A 23,910-nucleotide genomic window follows, 5' to 3' on the forward strand; every position below is an offset into this window, starting at 1 on the left:
ATACTTCATTAGAAACTGGTTTACAGCAGTGAAGTGTAGATAAAACTTTATTTCAGTAAACATAAAACCACATTTCAGTAAAACAAAACTATAAAAACAGGACAATAGAGATTAGTCGTCAGTAAATGGCTCTGGAGGAAGTTCAATGGTCAGCTCGTCAAGTGTTTGAAGAAAGGAATTCAGGTCCCGACAGTCAACTGAAAATGAGGATGCAGTCAGGTTAATGATTATATAACTCAGCTTGTGGGTCAGGTAGCAATTGCAGTTACACAACTTCATAATAAAAGGCTGCATTTGGTTTACAATTTGAGAGCAATGTGATCACACAGAGCCCAAGTTAAATTACTAAAAGCATTACCATGTAATGGTCTGATCATTTTCCCTAGTTCAGGGAGACTGGTTTATGTTTGTGTTGATTCTGAACTTTATGGCTTTTACTTTTCCATTTAAAGCAGAATAAAAACACTGCTTTATATGCAATACATTAAGATTCATCTCCCTTCTACTAGAGGCAACTCTTCCAGTAGTGTCAAATTGTAAACTTATGTTAACTATACAAGAGGATTTGGCAAAAATGACCATTTAACATCTAAATCCCAAGCTAGAGTTTTAGGTTGGAAGCTTAAAGTTACCACAACTTGGGATCTTGCAGAGTTATTAACCCACCTATTTGTTTCCGACATTAGTGTCAGAGACTTGCGATATTAATCATGTTTTGAAAATGATACCCCCCCTTCCTCAGACAAAAAGTAACCAACCATGTCTCACAATTTGCAAAATTAAAGAGTTGCCAAAAGATTGACATATTGTTACTCCCTGTGCTCACATTATTATTAAACCATAACCAATAGTTATACATCTTAACTCTTACAGTTAATGTGGATCGTTACCTGAATGTTTGGGCATCTTCATGGGTGACAGCTCTGGAAGTGGATCAAGCTTTTCCAGGTCTTCCTCACACAGAGGTGGAGAGAAACAAGCCAATCCAGGTAGAGCCAAGCCACCAAATAAAACCAAGTCATCAGGTATACTGTACCTCTCAAACTCTGAAAATGTAAATAAATAATTTAAAATGAATCAGAGCACAAACAAGTCAAGTATACCAATGTCACACTTGTCATCAAGTTCTGTCATTTAGAAAACACATTTATGTCAAACTGAAAAGCACATCATTCTGTCCATAAAGCTAAGCTCAAGTGCATGCCTTCAAACTCTGTGATCCCACTTGGTTCACAGAGTCTTGTTTTTAGTTTGATCTTACAGCTACCTTGACTGCATTTCTCATTGTATTTTGCACTTAAGATGAGTTGTTGCCACTATTGGAAAATTTCAACGATCAGCTTTTCATCTTTTGCCAAGCAAAACCTTGTCAAAGAGCCTTACTACATTAAAATATGGACTAAATTGCTTGAAAATGAAGAGCGTACATTCAATCATATCTATTGCAGTAGTAAAGGGTTTATAATAAGCTTTTAAAATCTGATGTTTGACACCCTGCCCTCTTCTCTTCCACCACATGGAATTTTTTTTCCAGCATTGTACTTCTGCAAAAGCCATAACTGACTATCTATAGATACTTTTGTTTAACACAAAAAAAACGCTACACCTAAGTGTGGATGCGCGTCTGAAAACATTGTCCCAAAAAGACATCTCATTTCCTTCAACACTTGTCACATTGAGCCTCACTGTTAGGACTCAAGATGACGGTTTGGTTGGTGGAGGCTGTACTCTATACACAGCAATGTTATTTTATTGAACATTAAAAATCAGGCAACCTTTATGAATTCACCGATAGTTGATGGCATTAGCATGTAAAACAGGCAGTTTGTGAATTTTTGGTACATTGAAAACAGTACAATTGAACCCAGAGCTCACAAGTACTGCCAGTCTGAAATCAGTAACAATTTACATCCATCTTATACCACAATACTGTAGAAGCATAAAAAGCAACCAAGTCATGAAGAATAGCCACTACATTTCTGACTGAACATTATTTTAAATCCAAGGGCATGCAGTTGTAAATCATAAACTAGAACAGTCTACATACCATTTGAGAGAAAAAGTAACTTAATTGGTACAAATCCAAAAGTAAAGTTCTGTTAAAAGTGAAGGCATTGATTACCTAGTGGGTCATATGGAATGAACTTCTCAATTTCTGGATACTCCTCCACTTTGGTTTGAGGCAGCTGCTTGACTTTGGTTTCCTATTGGGAACAAATATTGACTTCAAACAGTTCAAGATTAAGAGCTGGTAATCAGTCTTGCGTAACTGCTAAAATGCTGTTATGATTAGTCACACCTGTGGCTTCAAGAGTCTCTTTTCCTTAGGAGCAACTGCTGGAGTTGATGAATTTTTGTTGACCATCCCAAAAGCCTTACGACCTGATCTCAGTGGGGTGTTCATGCTTTTTCCAATCATAGGAGATTTCAGTAGTTTCTCTGGTGGGGGGAAAAAAAGAGAACGTTGTAGACTTCTCCATAACAAACAGTGGCATCAATAGCAGAGCATCAGAATAGTAGTTCCATACCTGGAACAGACGGAAGCCTCTGCCGTAGCTTCAGAGAAGGTGGCTGAAAATGTGCATTTTCTTGCTCCACAAAGATATCTGCCATTGTATCTGTAAAAACAAGGTGGCGTTAGCATCTACACCACAATGATCAGTTCCCCTCAAATCCTTTTAAAGCTGCAGTGTCCATATTATACCTTTTGGCTCATCTCCCATAAACAGAAATTACCCTTAGGTGTTTATCTAAACCCTACTTCAGGTGGCTGGAGTGAAATCCCCTCTATCATTTTGCTGCAACCAGACTTTAATATATTTGTGTAGTAGAAATATATTTAGCATAGAAAGTTATCGCCCCACAGCAATTAGGGCCTGAATCCCATTTGTACCACTCAATTTCAACTTACACAGCAGGCAAAATATGAAGAATTCCAAGTTATCTTTATGGCCAGAAAAATAATCTACCAATTAAAAAAAAAAAAAAAAAACTTCAGCTCCAGTTTCTCTGCCCTGTGACCTCTTTGATAACCAGATTTAAAAACTAAGCTTGAGAAGCAAACAGTAAATACAAAGTGTGGGCATTTGTGGACAAATCAGCTGATTATGTTACAGTACACGATAGAAATATACACTTTTAAGTGTATAATAAATAAATAACACAATGTAATGCGTTTCCTATACACAAACACACAATTATACAATTTTCCATAACTATAGCCATTTGAAAACAAACAGTCAACGGTAGCTTTGAGACAAGTCAGCTGCGACTTTACGATGCTTTTGGAAACAGGAAAAAAAAAAAGTTAATTTACTTGTATAATCAGTTCAAATTAAAACAGAAAAAAACCCTCAAGAACCGCTGCGTTTGATTATTAAAATGCAGCTTTGTGCTAACTAGCGTCAGTCATATCCGGGCTGAGAAAGTTTGAATTTAAGGCTGTAAACTAAACTGTAAACCACTTAAAGTTGCAAAAGATAACATTGATATGTTGTTACCTTAGTACCAAAAGCTGCTAACAATTCCTTCACGACCTCCTTGATGCTAGAAACTGTTTGTCGCCACCAACACACGCGACTCTCTTTTAAATTCAGTGCCTTCACGCTATTGGTCGCTGCACGTCACGTGACTTACATGGGCGTTTATTTCCAGTGCTGTTTATATCCAAAACTTCCAATTAAAAATGGGTATACACTATTGGACAACTATTTTAAGAGAGGTTTACAGTGTAATTAAGGTAATATGGTAACATTTTATGTAGTTTATGGTTCAGTTATAGCCATACCTGTCAAGTTTTGGATTTAAAGGGTCCCACCAGCCCAACCGAGGTCCAGTATCTTACATTTTAAGACAGATTTACAAAAAATCTAATATATCTACCTGTCAACCACTTAAAAACTACAATTATGTGCTCAGAATCTGACAGTCCGACCTTTGTTGACACTGAAATACTGTGGAAATTCTATGTATGTGATTTCTAACACAATGGGAATTAAAGCACACTTATTTATTTTAAATATTTTCAGTTTATATACACATTGAAATGCCTCTTCTCTCTTATTACATCCATCCATCTGATTTGTTGTTCCGAGTTTGCTCCCGTTCAGAGCAGTGGTGTTTTGCTCTGCTCCCGTTATCGCTACTAACCTCGCGAGAACTGCCAACCAGGCTACAGCAGGGGCCAGTTCTCGCGAGGTTAATGTCAATTCAGTTTGTTGTTTCAAAACTATTATCACAAAACGGAAAATTTACGGGAAAATACTAATATGGAAGGACAACGGGAAAGAGGGGTAAAATATGGCAGTTTCATGGCCAAAACGGGAGACTTGAAGGGTATGGTTATAGCACCACCCAGAGTTACTACTTACCATACACTTTAGAAAGATCTACACAACTGCAATCCTATTTATTCTGTTCAAATACAAAAACACCATTTGTACGTTTTTGACCACTTTTAATTGTTATGAATTAAATGAAAGACGTATACAAGTTATCTGTACAAACCATTTCCCCTGTAATTTTGACAATACCTGCTAATTAATCTACCCTGTTTTTTTACCTAATGGGGTTTATGCTGCGTTCCATTTACCTCGGAAGTCGGAACTGGGAACTGGGGATGACGTCACAGCCGAGTTATCAGCGTTCCAGTTACAAAGTAGGAAAACAAGATTGTAGTTCGCATATACCACATGAAAAATGTAAATTACACTATAGCAGCATATATATGCCAAACAATACTTGTATACGACTGATTTAGTGTGACCAAAACTAGAATGAAGTGCTACGAATTTTTACAGAGCTTTCTTCTACTGTTTACAACCGGGGCAGCCATCTTGGAATCTGAACTCGGGGGTGGTGAAGACTCTCCCACTTTCCCAGTGGGAAATCCCACTTCGAAGGGCGTTCCAGTTGAAAAATCCAACTGGGAACTAGGAAATCCCCACTTCCGAGGACAAATAGAATGCTGATTGGACGGTACCATGACTGCATGCCGTGGGGGGAGCTAAGTGGGCTGTGCCTATTTAATCAAAGGTTTTGGGAAGGAGCTTCTCCACAAATAATCAGTGTGTGTATTTTAAAAAATAATAATAATAACAATGAGGTCGCAGTGCGATTAATATTTGAATAATGTATCAGAAACGCCTTTGTAAGATGGTACGCTCCTCGCAGGCCATCTGTCGGTGTATGAGGCTGATTTATGGTTCCGCGTTACCACCAACGCAGACCTTACGGCGTAGGGTACGCGGCGTAGGGTAGTGGCCGCGTATTCTACGCCGTAGGCTACGCCGTACCCTACGGCGTAGGCTCTGCGTCGGTTTACCGCGGAACCATAATCCAGTGTTAACGGTGCAGCTTCCTCTGCTCAGATCGGTGCAGAGGGCTCGTCCTCCAGCTAACAGCGGATACCATGGCGTCAACCGAGATAGCGAGGCAGGCTGTAAGTAGCTCGTTTTACTCTGGGAATCCCCCCCCAAAAAACATCTGTTCTACTTTTGATTAAGCATTTTTAAGCGATTCGTCAAAGATGTAAATGTGAGGCGCATGTAAACCAGCCGCCACCTGTGCTTCGTCCCTTCACTCGTGATTGCAACCAAAAATCCGCTATAACACAGCCTAATCAAATTAATAGTCATTATTGCTATTATAAATGATTGTGTACTTCATAATCCTTTTAGAACAGCCATTTTAAAATGATGTCTCAATATTCACTCGTTTGCTTTCTGTCAAAATATCTTCATTGTAGCATTTTCAATTTCTCATATAACGCCCTCAGATCTCCTTGCTTGTATCGTTGGCTAAAATATCTTTTTACATATAAAATGTGCGTGTAATAGACTCGCATCCTCTCCACGACATGGCCATCGGTAGGCCATTCATTCTCCCATTTCTGCACAGATCCGCTGCTAATTTCTGTTATGTTCTTTCATCTTTACTCCCGCTAACTTTAACTAAAGGGCGTTGTCTTGAATGCAATAAAAAACAAAATTAAACAGAAACATATTTCAATCTCATTTAGGTATTAAAGTATACAATTTGAAAACTGTGTGTGTGTTAACTTGGCCTTTTTTCTGAGAGGAAAAGGAAGCCACTCAGCCCAGAGGGAGTGCTTAGAATAGCAAGGTAGTGCAGTTAGTTATCCCTTTGTGGGCCAGTGAATGTAATGTGTGCTGCTGCTGCTTGGCTGTGATTGTCAGGAAAAGCGGAGATGATTTCAGGAATGTTGCACTTGTAGCTGAAGGATATATAGGGTGTTTGTCCAGTCACATTGCTCTCCGTTATCCAAACACTCCCTCAGCTGTTTAAACCCAGTTTCAACCATCCAAGTAATCCACAACTGTTCAGAAACATCAGCATGCCCGGTTATTTTAAATTTACCCTTAGACAGTCTTTTTTTTCCTCCCAAAGTCTTCACCGCATTGGACAACAACACTGTGTTATGTTTGACCACGTAATGGCTGGTTGTCTGAGGTTTAGTTGGTGGAAAGCTTCAGCTTTTGGCACATGATGTAAATTCTTTGCCTCCTTGCAGCTCATAACATTGATGTAGGCTGCAAAAATAAAATTCATAGTGATCAAAATACCTACTGCCAGCCACTTCTCCCATAAATGAAGCAGCAGTGCTTTTAATCTATTTCAGAGATAGAGCATGTACAGGATAGTAATGTATGTGAGATAGAATTAGTCCAAAATGAGGAGTTGGAGTGACACAATAGGGTTTAATACATATTATATGAAACTCAACTCCTATGACCACCTGCTGGAGCGATACAGGTGGTTATAAGATTTCAGTATGGGATTATTGGTAATGTACTGTACAAGGACCTAACATTTGTGGCACAGTGAGCAATGTACTTCAAGAAAGAGGGGAACAAAAAAGTTACGTTAAGAACTTCTTTTTGTCATTAAATCGATCTCGACACAGAAGCAATATCTTTCCATAAATGTACCTGCAGTTTCAAACGGTCTCGACTCACGGAAGAGAACTATACTCAGAAAACAGGAAGTTACTGAGACTGCGTCGAAGTCAGTCTTGTTCACAAACGAAATCAAATGTGGTTAAGAAGCAAGTCGATATCAGTGCTACTTCAGTGTCACTTCCATATGAGGCGAAAACATGTCAGACTTTGGGGTTTTGAAGAGAACAGTGTCTGTGTGACTGTGTGTCTGAACACTTGTCTTTCAGTGTAAAAGTGTTTTTTAACATTTGAACTGATGCTTCTTCTTAATCTCTCTCATTTTAAGGGTGAAGGTGCTCGGGCTGTGCCTCTGGCAGGCCATGTTGGTTTTGACAGTATGCCTGACCAGCTGGTCAACAAGTCTGTCAACCACGGCTTCTGCTTCAACATCCTCTGTGTTGGTTAGTGTGCTAAGTATCAACATGCCTGTCATCTCTATACACTCGGGTCTACATACATTTGCCTAGATGAGGTTATTGTTCTACAACATACATGGCAATTCATTATATCCCTTACTTCTAAATTCAGTTTTAGATGCCATGATGCCCCGAAGCCTTTGGTTCTGATACAAAAGTATTTATACTTGGTTATTAGAGTTTAGTGTTAAGTTATTCTTGACGTACTGCACAAGCCACTAACATTTATGAGTGAGTGAATATATTTTTGCATATTTTATTTCCTAATAGCAAAACAAGTCACATTAATTTCCATGAGTACTGAACTTATTTACTCTTACTCACTTTCTAATTTGTTACCATCCTGTTAATCCTCCCAGGTCATGAGCCATGTCTGCTTTAATGTTTTGGATGTATTCAGATAGACCATCTTGTAACAGCCTCCACCGCCTTTCTAAAAGGAGCATCAGCGTCAGTTTTGCAATGTTCTTAATAGGTTTAAACATCTATTTCATATTCTAACTTGTTTTTAGTCCTCATACCTTTTCCATTGATGGCATAATATGTTTGGAGAGCCTCTTGCTACAAGTTCCACGTTTTTTTTTAAAGAAATGCTTTGTGTTTTACTTTGAGCTGCTAAAGTACGTTATCTCACTACGCAACAGAGAAAGGTGCATGGCATAGTTTCTTGTCCTGCTCAAAAGTTAGGTGTACATCTCTTCACATATGATGCAACACACATCAGTTATTTTCAGTTATTTTCTTTGCTCTTTTTTTAAAGTTTTTCCAGATTCACCCCTATTTCTGGGGGGAAAGAAAATGCTTACGATGCATTTGAAGTCTGAAAGTTATTCAAACCACGTCCTTTGTCTCTGTTAGACTCTGAAAATGGCTGGAATATTGAAATCAATGAACTATAGGAAGTGCAGTATGTCTCCTCAGCCAGAGGACCTTAAACATAATATGCACTGTTAATGTAAAATAATATATGAGGGTCCCTATGTGTTTCTGTAAGGTTAATTAAACCAGGGCACCGGGAGCAATTTTAACATGGTTACATCAAGAACTTGCCAACTATACCACTAAAATTTAATTGGACTATGGAAGCAAATTAAAATCTCAAAGAAGGCTCCCATTTTATTGTATTATTGATGTTTTTTTTACTTTAATACTTTAATCATAACTTCACTCTTAAGCATACCATGTCAGGTTCCACAAACTAAATGTAAAAGTGCCATTAGCATGAGATTTCTGTAGGGACCTTGGTTCTTAGAAAAAAGGAGCAGGAACCTTGAAGTTTCTAATCCTTGACTTTTAGAAAAAAAATGTAGATTTTATTAAGCAAAGTATGACTTCCTATAAAATAGGCTAACACCGACTGTAGGTCAAACCAGGAGGAATAAAAATAGACCTTCTTACTGAGAAAGCTCCATCTCTGAGTCATCCCACAGCCTCCAAAGTTAAATGGATGTCAGAATACATGATGGCTATTTCTGTGCTTTTAAGCGTTTGAAAATCATGTTTAAACCCTCTTCAGAATGTCTTCTTTCATATAGAATCTCTTCTTCATTAGATCTCTATTTTATTGAAGTTTCATTATATAATAATGAATTCAAATGTTATAGAGTAAAGCTGAAGGCTCAACATAATTACCGTAGTTTTCTATCGAAAAACAGCAGTAGTAAGAAAAATGTTTTATGTAGAGTTCTGGAACAGTAAAGTGAGATTTAGATGAATTTGTAAAATCAAGTCATTAGTAACTTGATGCCCATTATTTGTCGTGCAGGTGAGACGGGTCTGGGCAAGTCCACTCTGATGGACACACTGTTCAACACCAAGTTCGAGGGCGAGCCCACCCAGCACAACCAGCCGGGAGTAACGCTGAAGTCCAACACGTACGAACTCCAGGAGAGTAATGTGCGCCTCAAACTCACTGTTGTCAACACGGTGGGATTTGGAGACCAGATTAATAAGGAACAAAGGTAACACAATCTGCACTTCTTTGAACGAGGGGAATACCTGATCCCATCTGGTGCCTTGTTATCCTATTTTGTCTTTCCTGAGCAACAGTTCAGCTTGTTGTCAGAAATACCAATTTAATTGTGCCCATTTCTGATCGAAAGTATGTGAACACTGCGAATGCTTAAGGCCTTTTTGGCTCTCGTGTGTCTTACAGGTTCTTATGCTCTAAAATGAGAACTCAAGTCTCTTCTCATATAGCACAGTCATTACTTTCATACTAGCATCTTAAATATCAGTATAGGTGTTTTTCAACCTGGTATCCGAGTATCACAGCCTCAAGCGGTGTGAGAACACTTCACTGTTGTATGTGTGCAAACAAGATTTTGTTACCACATTCACTCAAACAGTAATTATAAATGTTGCTCTTGAAGTAACTTGAGAGAGAGCATGACATCAGCAATGCAGTGACTATTTCCAAGCTTAACACTGATCAAATTGTGAATTCCTGTGGAGATGTAATGGACTTTTAACCATTTTAACCTAGCACATGCTCATGGCCTCGTGAACTGCTACATGGGAAATGAATATAGCTTGACACAAGCTGTGTTTTAGTACTCTTGAAAAAGTGGCTGCCTCGGTGTGTGGGATCGGTGTCATGTCCATGTTTTCGCTGTGTATTTGGTCCACATCTTCAGATAATGACGAGCTAACGATCAGAAGTTGAGTTTTTAAAATGTGTTGGTCTTTCTAGGTGTTCATAGATTAAAACAGAAACATTTGCTCTTGGTCTTGAAGGCATTTTTAGGTGTTGGAAATTAGTTCTTCCAAAGAAGCTTGTACCTTCTTCCAAGACTAGGACGTCCATCCTGTCAGTTTTTGTTAGATTGAATATTAATGTTTTTCAGGAAGTGGATGTCAAATGGCGGGCAGAGTGAAATTACTTACATTTAAACTGAAAAAATTTAATCATTGTGTAAAACCAAGTGAGTTTACACGCTGATTAAAACATCGGAACATAATTGACTTGTAAATTATTAAAAGCAAATGATCAGTGCCTTACTTCCAATATTTCCATTCCATTTTTGGCTTTTAAAAATTTTTGATCTGGGCATGATTGTATTCATAATTTTCGGTCGTCACAGAAATGTTCAGATTCATCAGTTTGTGGGAGACTGTTGTCCCCAAAATAAACTCAAAATGTATTCTCTTAAATTGCTAAATTGGACACATCAAGACATTATACACAAAGAAATTACATATTTTTTTTATTATTTGACAAACTATTTAATTAATTTACATGAAAATGTGACATAAATAATTTTTGGTTCCCTCCTGTAAATGACTCTGTTCAGAATCATGTTTATTTGGGCAGGTCAGGTCCTACAAGACATGGAATTTGACTCTGTTATTTTCGCTCACTCGACAGTAAATAGGTAATATGCAAATGACAGCTCTTATTAAAATGTATAACATTTTTAAAAAGTGAAAGGTGCAGCAGTATGAGGTAGACATGATTATTGGAAGATGCCTTGTCACAACATATGATTGTGTTATTATTATTATTATTATTATTATTATTGCACAGGGATTGATTACTCTGAGACTCTCTGAGTGTTGAGAGTTGTTGTTTAAGAACAAAGTGTGATCAAGAGAAATGCATTGACCCCCCCAAAAAAAGAAAAATACTGAAAACTGCTTCTCTGCCCCTCTTATTTTCCAGCTACAAATCCATAGTGGAGTTCATTGACGCCCAGTTTGAAGCATACCTGCAGGAGGAGTTGAAAATCAAGCGCACCCTACACAGTTACCATGACACCCGTATTCATGCATGCCTGTATTTCATCGCTCCAACTGGACACTCCCTCAAATCCCTGGACCTGGTGACCATGAAAAAACTCGATAGCAAGGTGAGCCGTGTTTTATGATTCAAACTTTCATCGGCAATTCTAGCTTCTCAGAGATTTATGGTACTCTAGGTAAACTATTTGGTACTACTGTAGGGCATTTGTTATGTCTACTTAAGTCATGGGCAATAAACCTTTTCTGGACCGTTTGCCTGAATGGATTTTGGCTCCGGTCTTGTGACTGTGTCATTGTAGGTCATCTGTGAAACGATATATGCTCAGTGACTGCTGCCCCAGTTTTACGCGGTCATTTCTTTCTCCAGTAGCTTATTTGTATGGACATCCTTGCTTTTGTATAAAAAGGGCACGCAGTGTTAGCCAAAGCAGCTGTGCCCTCCAGACAGCACCCGTAGCCGCGTGATCCAGCTTCATGTGTGCACACACTCATCCAAGGGGAAATTCAGAGATTGCTCTCCTGGAGGGTCCTTGAGCAAGAGGCACAGTCCTCACCAGATTTAGGGATGCACTAAGGTATTTTTGTTCACATGACTCAGAGCATCCCTAGCTATTAGTTGCAGGGGCCCACGTTTTGAGAACAAACAATTTGGGACTGTGTGGGAGGCATGGCGCTGCAAAAAGTTGTGTGGGAGTGAAATTCTCATTTTCCACCAGCCAGTTGTAAGTGCATACTAGAGTGACCTTTTCCCCTTTTTTTTTCTGCCTCCGTGAATTAATGCTACCGCCTCTTTTTGGATAACTTGGATTGCAGAAATTACACTGAAATCATTTTATTGACTCCTCGCATCATGTTCAGGGAGATTTTAAGTGGGAGGAGATGGAAGCCTGCTGCTCTCTTCGCTGCATCCACCTATTTTTATCGCTTTACTTCTCAAAGAGCTGTTCTCTGCAATACATGCAGCCATCTTTAAGCTAGAGAGATGTACAACATTGTGTTTGAATGATGAAGAGTGGGGGGAAAATATGACTAAAATTCACAAAAAATGTTCACTAATATTCTCTTTTAAATTACTCTGACAGTCTCTGGCAGCCAGGAAGGGAATGAAAAAAAGGTCTAATTTAGTCAGTTACACAACCTGGATTATTTGATTTATAATGGTTTATAGTTTCTTTTCTTAATTTGCATTACAGAAGTATAAGTCAGGCCTTTGAAGGAGAGCTTGAAGCTGCTATATATTTAGTGACATATTTAAAAGGTTTGCTTCCACCTTGCAATTCTTTTTCATTTTACAACAGGTCTCATTCTCACTTTTCTCACCTGCAGGTCAATATCATCCCAATCATTGCCAAGTCAGACGCTATCTCCAAGAGCGAACTGGCCAAGTTCAAAATCAAAATAACCAGTGAGCTGGTCAGCAACGGAGTCCAGATCTACCAGTTCCCCACCGATGATGAATCTGTGGCAGAGATCAACTCCACAATGAACGTAAAGGCTCACGGCTGTCTTTTCTCTACTGTCAGAATTTACGAGCACTATACTGCTATAATAGGAGAAATGATTTTGTGTCATGTGAGTCAGTACAGACAGACTTGAGCCCCGCTGAGCAGGACAATCAGCTAGCTCATGCACAGGAAGTCAGCAATGTGGAAACAGGCCTGTGTTCTCTGACATGTGAGCCAAGGCTCAGTTAGTTTATTAACTCTTGTCCGTGGAAGTAACTTGTGTTTGTTAACTCTCTGCTCTCGTCGTTCAGTCAGACTATAACTACTACTGTTTGTATTTGGTTTTGTCTCCGTTTTTCATAAAGTTGTCAGAGCTGTCGAGTGCTGTAGTACCTGTTTTTTCAGCTGTTAGAGGTATTTAGTGGTACACTTACAGTGCTTCCTGCTCTTTTCCACAGAGCCATTTGCCTTTCGCAGTGGTGGGGAGCACAGAGGAAGTGAAGATTGGGAATAAGATGGTGAAGGCCCGGCAGTACCCCTGGGGGACAGTGCAGGGTAAGCTTGGGTTACATCCTGTGCAGGAAATAAGAGTGTTCTCCCTTTCAGCAGAGCTGCTGCAGCTATTTTATGTTTCTCCTCAGGTTTACAACTGCTGTAAACTGATGCATAACCAGTTATGTAACCTCATTTCGCTTCAGCACCCTCTCTACCTTAACACTTTATATCAAACAAGCATCAGCTCTTTACTCTTGCAAATTGTTATGTTACTAATGGCGTTTCGATTGATCTGTTATTGATTTTTTTTTTTGACCGGTCTATAATAGAGGGCATTTAATGTAATACAAAATTACTCTAAAGTCAATACTTGTAGCTCACAGGGGTTATCTGAGATGTGTGGCAATGTTCAAGTTTACCGGAGTTATTCTGAAACTAACTTTTTCCAGCCTTAGATGCTGATTTTACTGCATGTGTGTGTGTTCATATGTATGTTTAAGTTTTTGATGAAATGTCCAAACACGTAACGCTAGCAGTGGATATAATGCTTCTTTTAAAATTGTTCACTGTCAGATGTCATTAGAATGAAACAAAAGTTTTTTTCTGTGTTAATTGTAAAATCACAAACTACCTAAAGAAGATGAGAACAAAAAACGAAGTTTTAAAAATTTTAAAACAATGATTGCTTTCCCTTTCACAGCAGTGCCTGGTTTTATGGCAGAAACTAGGTCTTATTTGGTTACAAGTCTTAATAGCTTGTCTAATCGCTTGATTTGCACTTTCTGCAAAAATGATTTTTACCAAAACGTTAACCACATCCTCCGTTGAAGGAATGTTGAGTTTTTCATATTGTTTTGAGACTGGGTGTGTGTCTTTTTGGCACAATTTGCGCCAGCTATGATGTTTTTCTTGAGAAAACGTTTGATCTCTTTACTTTATCACATGCCCCGAGCACACAGAAAACACAGGTGACTGCTGTGACTTGTGCTGACTCGCTGCTACTAAGCAGGAAATCCTGCTACTCTTTTAATGTTCCCTGTCCACCTCTTCCTTGCTTTGTTGTCAGTTTGGGAGGAATGCGTCAGTAAATGCTTTTCCTTCTCCCTGCTGACAACTGTGTATAGTACGGTAAGTTCCTAGTATATTTGATGCTTATGACATCATCTCTGGCATTATTTACAGGACCAGATTGAAGTTTGGACACACCCACTCATTGAATAAAGTAACTTCTGACGAGCACTCTACCTTGTTTCATTTTTCTACATTACAAAAATCAAAAATTGAAATGTGTGGATAGATTTAGTTAGGATGTAGACAGAGTTGTTTAAGCACTGTAAGTTATTATTATTGTAATAATAATAATGATGCAATATCAAGTTATTCGCTATGCAATGACATTATACAAACAAATCCTCACAATGAAAATACTTTTTTCTGTTGCAAATTTGATGTTAATTGTATTACTGCCTATTTTGGCTGTAGGATGTTTATATCAGCATTTGTTGGTATGTGTAGACACCTGAATGTCCTTCCTGCATAGCACTCGCAGGATAAACAGAGCTACAATTTCCACACCATTTGTTTAATATGGATGTGAGCCCAGTGAAGCAGACCCAAAGCTGAAAGTCAACACCTTCACTTCCCCGTGATTGCTGTTTCATCTGAAATTCAGTGTACTGGATTGAAAGCAGAATCCTCCAAATATCACACAGCTTTAGTTGGTAAATTGCTATACTGTGCAATATTTCTGACTTCCCCTCACATTGGGTCTGTTTACCCCCGACTTGCTGCATGTGTACTCACATGATGTCACATGGCCTGTGGAGGCCTAGTGCTTAACTCAGTCCTGTAACAAAATCAATAGGGAAACATGGACAGAGCTCTGCTTTGTACTGAACTGTACTGTGAATGGCTCTCTCATTGTCTATGAAAACATTCACAGTAGTTATTTGTTTTTGTTTTTTTACATTTATTTACTTAATGTTACTGTATTTGGTAAAACATGCATCTGTCACTCTCATCTGTGTCTCTCAGTGGAGAACGAGAACCATTGCGATTTTGTAAAACTAAGAGAAATGCTCATCCGAGTGAACATGGAGGACTTGCGAGAACAGACCCATACACGGCACTATGAGCTCTACCGCCGTTGCAAACTTGAGGAAATGGGCTTTAAGGATACCGATCCGGACAGCAAGCCCTTCAGGTAGTAGGCGCACTTGGCATTATCTCCTGAACCTGTCACTGTTCTTTCTGAGAACATGAGTTTATTTCTACTTTTCCTTTTGTGTGCCAGTCTGCAGGAGACGTATGAGGCAAAGCGGAACGAGTTCATGGGCGAACTGCAGAAGAAGGAAGAAGAAATGAGGCAAATGTTTGTCCAAAGAGTTAAAGAGAAGGAGGCCGAACTCAAAGAAGCAGAGAAGGAGGTAATTGTCAGGTGCAATGTTGGTCTTTGTTCAAAATGATACCGTTATGGTCCATTAACACAAAAATGCTGTTTATTTTTAATGCCACCTAGCTGCACGAGAAGTTTGATCGTTTGAAGAAGCTCCACCAGGACGAGAAAAAGAAACTGGAGGACAAGAAGAAGTCTCTGGATGATGAAACCAACACATTCAAACAGAAAAAGACTGCTGCAGAGCTTTTGCAGAGCCAAGCCCAGCAGGCAGGGGGTTCCACCACGCTCAAGAGAGACAAAGAGAGGAAAAAGTAAGTATTGTTCTTTTCACCCCCAGAGTCTTTAACCTCACAGCACAGGTGCAGGAGATAACAGTTGGGCGTATGGCTGCTGGAAAAGCCAGATTGTTCTGAACTGATGTGGGTATTGATGATCGTTGCCTCATCAGTCTCTAAACGCTGATCACAGAATTGATTGTTTATACTCACTAATATCTCCAAGCGCTCAGTCATCTCTGTTAGTGCACTTTAATAGCCTACCTAAAAGTGGGGATAACTAATGTTTATACATGCTGTAAAAAATATAAGTAGTCTAAAATGTTCCCCTTTCTGTGGGATGCCTTTAGTTCAAAACCAAAAACAGCAGACCAAAATTCATAATAAATTACAAACGTGGAAGACTAAGAGGAGGGGAGACTGATGGAGCTGGCAAGCTGTCCTCATCTAAGTAGCTGGGAGGCCGCCGACTGTCAGCAGACTTTGGTTTGTAGATTCCAGTCAGAAATCATCATTCTGCAAGGGGACATTGCTATTCACTTGTCTCTAAATCAAACAGCTTTATAACATGGTTTTATATTAATCAATTCACTTAAAAAGGATGTAATTATAATGAGAGATAAGCAACTACCTTCTCCCATAGGTTCTGTAGCAGCTCCCATAAGCAGTACTCCCACATTATTGGATGTAACTTATATTGTTGTAAACACCAATAATTTAATGAAATCCTGAAATGCATAAAACTATTAATCATAAGTTATCTTTTTCATAGAGACAATGTTTGCAGCCGGATGTGTTTGACTTGTATCCCCAACATGCTATTGACATGGTTGGTCCCATCCTGTTAGTAGTCAACGTCTGGTTGTACATTGAAGCCGATGTGCCTTACAAAAGGAAGGAAACACTTGCACTGAATAGGATCTTCTAGCTTTATTTCTTCCTTGTTATTTCCTTGACAGCCACTTCCTTTTTATGAGCTTTGCCTTGAAAATTTCTCTCCCAAAAAGAGCTGTTGGAGTCGAGCACGGTCTGCGGGTGACTGATTAAAACCAACTTGTGAGGTTTTTCCACTTTGAACTGGGTTGCTGAATTATACTTGTGTTTTCCTATATTTAACCTTCGGGTTATTGCCTGCGCTTTTTCAGTCCCCGGGAGTTAATTCTTATTGTTTGATGCGTAGATGTGTTCCTTGTGAGTGCATGCATCACGTATATTGCATCCATAATGTTTTCCAGTTAACTCCTCCCACACTTGATGCATGCTGCATGAGGCAACTTTTCTGGTAAGATTACTAAAAGAAATGTAACACTTAAAGTTATAAATGAGGTAACTGATTTGTTAAAAACATTTATATGCAAACTTTTTTTTATTTTTTTATTTTAAATTCAATTTAGGGGTAAACCATCATCTAAATCTGTTCGTGATTAAAACTTCTAGACATTTGTGTAAAAATGGCAGTTTGCACTTTCCTGGGGAGTGACTAATTTATTTATTTTTTGTCTTTTAAATAATATATAAACCCAATCAGAACTTCCTTTTTTTAATAGCTGTTAAAAATCATCTGAATAAGATGCATTTAGTTAGTCACTTTAAATTTGAGAGTGTGCGAAATGTGGAACTCGAATGGTTGGATGAGCAGTATTTCATGGTAACATCTGTAGCCATTGTATCCTTGAGCTGGCAGTGTTTATCATTGACATTCCAGCTTCTAAAACAACCAGTGTATTAGATCCCCACACACTCATTTGATCTATTGGCCCATCTGCCTCCCTGTATCCACAACAGTATCTTTTTTTGTGGCCCTACCAAGTCCTTCCTCACTCGGCCCTTCTGTCACACAAAGAGCCATTCAAGGCTGAACTGAGACTAACGGCTCACACCAGAGCAGCAAAACGTCCTCGGGCCACATCTCTGTTTATAGAGATGACATGTTTTGTTGATTTGTCAAACATATGACCCCCTCGTCACCACCAACACCACCCTTTTGTCTTGGGAGGATACAAACACTAAATGCACAGAGAGAAATGTGTTTTGAGACTCAGCCACAGAGGAGAGAAGCAGATGGAAACATCTGTACTGCAGGCTGTAAGCTCCTCAATCATCTTTTTTTGTAAAATAGTTGAAAATGAGAAGCTGTTTGATCAGACACATTCTTGACACATAGTTTCATGGTAGGTATTAAAACATAGATAAAATCGAATGGTAAGATAACTATACTTGCACCTTCACTTGTAGACTTAAACTTTCTCAGATACCTTAAATAATCTTTTCTTCTAAACGCCCTCTAATGTTTATGTGCCGATGCTGTTGTATAACTGTGTGGTGATGTTTTAACTCGTAAAGAAAGCAATAACAGCCCTTCTCTCTTATTTCCAGCTAAGGATTCCATAGAAAAAGTGCTCCCTTGTGGCCACCCTGCTGTGAATGAGTTTCCATCCCCATCATCCTTTACAGTACCTCTTCCTCACCCCATACCTAAATCCCATAATTCCACCATCCTCAAGCCCCTCCCCCTGCTCTTTGGAAGATGCTGGGCATTTCTATCAGTTTGATGTCATTTTTTTGTGTTGAATGATGCTTGTATGTTTTCTGGGTTATACAAGCAATCATTTAGCGTGTGTCCTTTTTTTAAATGCAAATTTACAACATACATTCCTTATTTGTTTTTATACTCAGTGACTCTTTGCATGTTATAATCCTTTTTTTGTTTTTTCAAACATTAACATACATGACTACTGATGTGATGGGCAGAAATGTGTTGAGGCTAAAGAGAAACAGGCATTGAATAGTGGGACCAAAATAGAGTATAGAGGCTGGGAAGGACCAAAGAGAGGATATTGAAAGGTGAATTTTTAATAGTTAATCAATGAATACATTCCTTTTCCATTTTATGTACAATAAGAGCATATTTTAACGTGGAGAATACATTATAATAGAGAACAAATTGTGCAACTCCCGTGCTGGAGACTTTTACAGAAACAGAGTTGTGTGCAGTTCTGTGAGTAGTCAGTGGCCACTATTACGTGGATCATGCTGGCTATGTGAACGGTGCTGGTGTGTCCCCTGCACTACACAGCAGTCACGGCTGAGCCAGTTTGTATAACAATGCCAAGCTGATTGCTGCTATAAAGACCCAAGTAAATATTCCTCTGACGAAACAATAACACGGTTTAAAAGTATTTGAAATAGTATTTACTTGAACATCTGAACTTTTTAGGTGGCGGCAGGGGTTGGCTTAGCTCATCCATGAGGAATCTTGAGAATATACCGACCTTGTGTCCACATGCACATTTTTTTCACCTTTAGTCGTAGCTGGACTAAATCATTTAATGCTGCTGCTGCTGCTTTAGTCCACATCTGTACGCAGAGGAAGAGGAGAATCAATTTAATGTCTGAAAAGCTTCCAACTCTGTCACAGTAGGTGGCGCTATAACCCCTTTTAACTTGTATTGGCCTTTTTTGGGGGTTGATCTGTAAAACCTCATACATAAACAACTGACAGTTGGCAGTAGATTGGTACCATGTGAAGCTGCAAAGTACAGCTCTGTACACTTCTTGTGTGCTGTAGTCTTCACTGCACTTCTGAATGAGATGCACAATTTTCTCTGGTTGTAAGAATTTTATTCTTATGTATATCAGCTTCTTCTGGTAGGGCTGGAGCCAGTTTGATATCTTATATAGTTTGATAATGAACATGATGGAGTAATTCATATCTCTACAGTATTTTTTGGGTGTGCTTGTGAAATTTGATGAGGTTTGGTTTCAGTCAGCATTTTAAAAGTTCAGTTTTAGTTGGATTAACACATAATTTGACACTTTTGCTGTGTAACATCATAGAAATGCACCGACTACCAACCCATAATTACTTCACACAACATGGAAAAAAACGAATATCAAATTTAAAAACAGAAAAATAGGCATGACCACGTTAAAATTGTAGATTTATATTTAATCTTATCGCAAGATATGACGAGTAGATATAAGTCCAGATACTGATGCTGTTTCACTTTAGCCTGATGCATGAGTATATGTGAGCCTAATCTCTTTGCCACTTCTCCCATACCTCATTCATTGTCATGTGTTATGTGCATACTTGTATTAGCTTTCACATTTGCACTTTTTTTTTAAATACCCAAATGTGATGTTTTTCCTGAGTATAATAATGTTATCAGTGCAATTGTAACTTTCTTTTTTGTACTTATGAGGGCACATCTAATAGTCACATCAGTAAAATGTCAACTTGTTTTGCAGGAACCAGTCTTGTTTGTATCAGTTTTGACCATAAGACATAATTCTTTAAAAAAAAAAAGATCTAAACATAAAATAAAGGCAATTTTTTTTCACGAAACAATGCAGCTGTGGCCAAAATCATTGCGTACAACAAATACTTCTGTAAATTAATGATAGTTTAATGGACCAATGGAAACCCTCAAGTTTTCAAAGCATTTTAAAAGATTGTTTGAGTCATATTGATAAACATGCCATTTGTCATCCTGGTTGTGTGTCAGTTCACTGAACTCCACATCATCGTAGCATAATCATTTCCTGATGCTCAGGACTGTCACGCATGTGTTGATGTTTTGTTCTTTCACCGCCTTTAAGTTCAAGTTTATTAAAATGTCTTGGACTTTAATCCCTTGATTCCGTGACAACTGAGTCAAAATAGAGCAATAGAAGAGGCTTTCACATCCTCCAATCCTCTGCTCACTGGTATGTGTGGTCTCGCTTTCCTTTGCAGTAATCCCTGGCTCTGCACTGAGTAGGTCCAGAGCTCCTCAAACTTTGCTGAGGGACCAGCCCTTTGTGGGTACTCAGTACCTCAAATGTGACCAGAGGCTTTGTGGACCCCATCCTTAAGGGTTTCTTAATGATTATTTGCTTGGCTATAATGTGGGTTAATATGTGTGTGTGTGTGCTTCACTGCTGCTTCAGCCTTGGACTCCAGCGATCTAATTCTTGATATGTTGCATTTGCTTACGTGCACTGCTGAATGTTGCTGTGACTAACACCATTTCCACTTCAGCTGCGGCAGAGTTTACATGAGCACGGTTTCATTCAATGCCATAGATTAATAGCATTCATGTGAACCAAAATGCTCCACGGGCAAGATGGTTGTTTAACTATAAACCACCATTCAGGAATTTTTGAGTAGGCATCATATAAACACAGGAATATGTATGTATTTTGTCTTAAAGTTAAGCATCTACCAGCTTAACTTTTTATACATGTCAGTCCCAAATAGTTTCTCTCCTTTAAATTAACTTCAGAGTTCTTTTTTTAAAATGTTTTTTCACGCTTCTCTAACGGCTGCTTATGTTTCTCTTTGTCTCTTTAGCTTCTTTTAATCTGTCTTGCCCACCTGAAGAGGGGATTGCAGCTTCAGCAAGAACTAAGCACCCTTTACCTCTCCCAGTTTTTTTCTCGCTGTCTCAACCTTTTATTCTTGCCATCGCATCTTGTTTTTGTTGAATATGGCCTTATGTGGACTCACATGGTATTGCTGACTCCCCCAATGAAGCCCTACACCCTGGCAGGTCGGGAATCAGGTGCAGGTTAGATCTACTGTCATGTCTTAATGTACATAGAGAGACTTGTAGTTAAATAGGTTGGCAGGAGGAGTTCACACGCTTACAGGACTTGCGGGTAAAAAAAAAAAAAAAGGAAAGAAAAACATTTTTTGATCTTTATTTGAAAGAAAACTGCTAATCTGCACTATGCACTCATCATTTAAAATGATTTTACATACAAATGTACATTAGAATAATCATTAAAGTCAACGTTTGCTGTCTAAATAAGCAAATTGAGGACAGAAGCATTTAATGCACCATGTCATGGCTGGAATAAGGAGACATTTTCTTTCTTGTCTTGAATTTAATTCTGTTTGAAGATCATTTCAAATTTTCTGACTGCCAAATAAAATGAATCCTAACCATATATAAATATCTAGGCCAAAGCACTCGTTACGGTTCCCATGTTTACATGTCACTGTTGAATACCATGGAGGTCACATGCCATGACCTTTTAATACACATAGTGCTTTAACATTCACAGGCCTACTCTATAGTTTGCATGCATTTTTAAAGATATTCTTTTTAAATGTCATTACTGCTGTGATCTTTGACCTGCTTGTTTTTTATTCCCTGAATAACTGTTTTTACAGTCTGATCCTTCCATTGCTGTTTTCTCCAAACTGGTGCATATAGTCAAAGTATATTTGCTCTGTCCTTTTGATTTCAGCTCCCATTTTGCCAAATGTCAGAATAAGATGGAGTTGAACTGAATCCCATAGAAGAGTATTAAAAAAAAAATGATACTCGCGCATTTATATAATTTATAAGGATATATTTTGTGTATTTGAAGTGAAGATTTGTTGTTTATTACCTAATGATCTTTGGACGTGACTGAGTGTAGAGTGACATTTTGGTGTCATGATTTGCCAGACATTTTTATTTTAGTATAAGTCATCACCTCTTTTAGTCAAAACTTCTCACACAACAAATTATTCAGTGTCTTACTTTAGTTTGATTCCATTGATGTACATTTTGAATAAAACATTAAAAAATGACCAAAATGTTTGAAGTATTTGTCTTTCTTTTGAAGTATTGTTGTCTCAAACATCTCATTTTCATCTTTCTTTTCTGTGGCATCAGTGTTTTAGATTGTATGGACAGTGAAATCTTTCCATTAGGGCAACTCAACAGTTTGTTGCGCAGTATTTATTTAATTTATGCTTTTGATATATTTCATTTCATTTCATTTCATTTTTATTTATTCCATATCATGGAAATAGTCCACACATGTTCCATTCCACGATGGAAAAGGGGCATATGATCACCATTACACACAAAAGGATGTCACAATTGACTGCACTGAAAAAAGCCTAAATAAACTTAAAGGTTGTGTAAAAAAGGTTGAATTTAATAAGTCTTCAGTGGCACAAGACATATGTGAGCCTGCTCCAGCCGCTCTGGACATGTTCTGTCTTTATTTGTGACGTCTTGAAACTCCCCGAGCCTTTTATTCCATTAAAACAGTAATTTTGAAACATTTTCTATGCTAATCTGTTACAAACAACAACCATTACAACAGTAAAGTTGTTTAAACATGGGAGAGGAGACGCTTTCCAAAATCCATGAAGTGTCCAGAACAAGACCCCAGATGGTTTGAAGAGGAGATGTCAAGAAAGTAGAGCAGGAGTAAAACAGGGCAAGAAGGCTGATGTTTTAACCATTTCTGCTCTCTGTTGTCAAGGAGACTGTGCGATCACTTTTACAGGAGATGGATGACAACAGAGCCTTGATGAAGACAAAGATGACTGTCCAGAATTAAACAATGTGTTACGCTAAGTTATACCTGCATGAATATATTTTACTCTCCAATAACTCAACTCTGCTTTCAAACTGGAGGACACAGACTGCAAACAGAGCAGCATTTATAACATTACTTATTAACAGATGATGTCATCCTTGTTACTGTGAAAGTGTCTGCACAGTTGCATTATGCAGCGTTATCACTTCATAGTATGACAGTGTCATTCTTTGCAGATGGATAAAATCTGATTTTGGTCAATTGAGTTAAATCAAGTCATTATATTTCACATGGAAAAGATTTGAATCCATAATATTAAGGCAACATCAGTAATGTTTATCATCTGCATCTTACAAAAGTACTATTCTACAAAATAACATGAGAACAGAAAATCCTTAGAAACAAGTTACTTCAAAAAACATTTTTACAGAGAAAATTGTCACTACAAAAGCTTGAGTGTTGAATAAAATCACGATGCATCTTCATTGACTATCATATTATATATATATATATATATATAAAAAAACATATATAAATTATATATATATAAAAAGATTTATATTTATATATATATATAAATATGTATATATATGTATATAAATAAATATATAAAAAATATATAAATAAATATAAATAAATATATATATATATATATATATATATATATATATATATATATATATATATATAATTTATATATATGTATTTATATAAATACATATATATATGTATATATATATGTATTTATATAAATAAATATATATATAAAAACATATAAATAAATAAATTATATATATATATAATTTATATATATTTATTTATATAAATACATATATATATGTGTATTTATATATATATAAAAAAATATTTATA

At 37.8% G+C, this 23,910-nt stretch overlaps 2 protein-coding genes across 4 annotated transcripts; one reads left to right on the forward strand and one right to left on the reverse strand.

Moving 5' to 3' along the window:
* Positions 1 to 29: 29 nt before the first annotated feature.
* On the reverse strand, positions 30 to 3,613 carry pttg1 (PTTG1 regulator of sister chromatid separation, securin). The gene is made up of 6 exons (XM_061726359.1): positions 3,501 to 3,613; positions 2,529 to 2,618; positions 2,300 to 2,439; positions 2,123 to 2,204; positions 891 to 1,046; positions 30 to 197 (listed from the first exon to the last, which is right to left on the reverse strand). The coding sequence occupies exons 2-6, from the start codon at positions 2,611 to 2,613 to the stop codon at positions 112 to 114; spliced, it is 549 nt and encodes a 182-aa protein (XP_061582343.1). The 5' UTR covers positions 2,614 to 2,618; positions 3,501 to 3,613; the 3' UTR covers positions 30 to 111.
* Positions 3,614 to 5,330: 1,717 nt separating this feature from the next.
* Positions 5,331 to 21,501, forward strand: septin6 (septin 6). 3 transcript variants are annotated; one of them, XM_061725690.1, is made up of 11 exons: positions 5,331 to 5,440; positions 7,246 to 7,360; positions 9,141 to 9,336; positions 11,037 to 11,223; positions 12,443 to 12,604; positions 13,020 to 13,116; positions 15,091 to 15,259; positions 15,350 to 15,482; positions 15,575 to 15,765; positions 16,965 to 17,011; positions 18,106 to 21,501. In XM_061725690.1, the coding sequence occupies exons 1-10, from the start codon at positions 5,411 to 5,413 to the stop codon at positions 16,966 to 16,968; spliced, it is 1,284 nt and encodes a 427-aa protein (XP_061581674.1). In that variant the 5' UTR covers positions 5,331 to 5,410; the 3' UTR covers positions 16,969 to 17,011; positions 18,106 to 21,501. The 3 variants fall into 3 exon arrangements, with proteins under 3 accessions (XP_061581674.1, XP_061581673.1, XP_061581672.1); XM_061725689.1 differs by lacking the exon at positions 16,965 to 17,011; XM_061725688.1 differs by lacking the exon at positions 16,965 to 17,011 and having other exon boundaries at positions 21,065 to 21,501.
* Positions 21,502 to 23,910: the final 2,409 nt, after the last annotated feature.

Source organism: Cololabis saira, chromosome 7 (assembly GCF_033807715.1).
Source record: "Cololabis saira isolate AMF1-May2022 chromosome 7, fColSai1.1, whole genome shotgun sequence".
In the NCBI taxonomy this organism is placed as follows: Eukaryota; Metazoa; Chordata; class Actinopteri; order Beloniformes; family Belonidae; genus Cololabis; species Cololabis saira.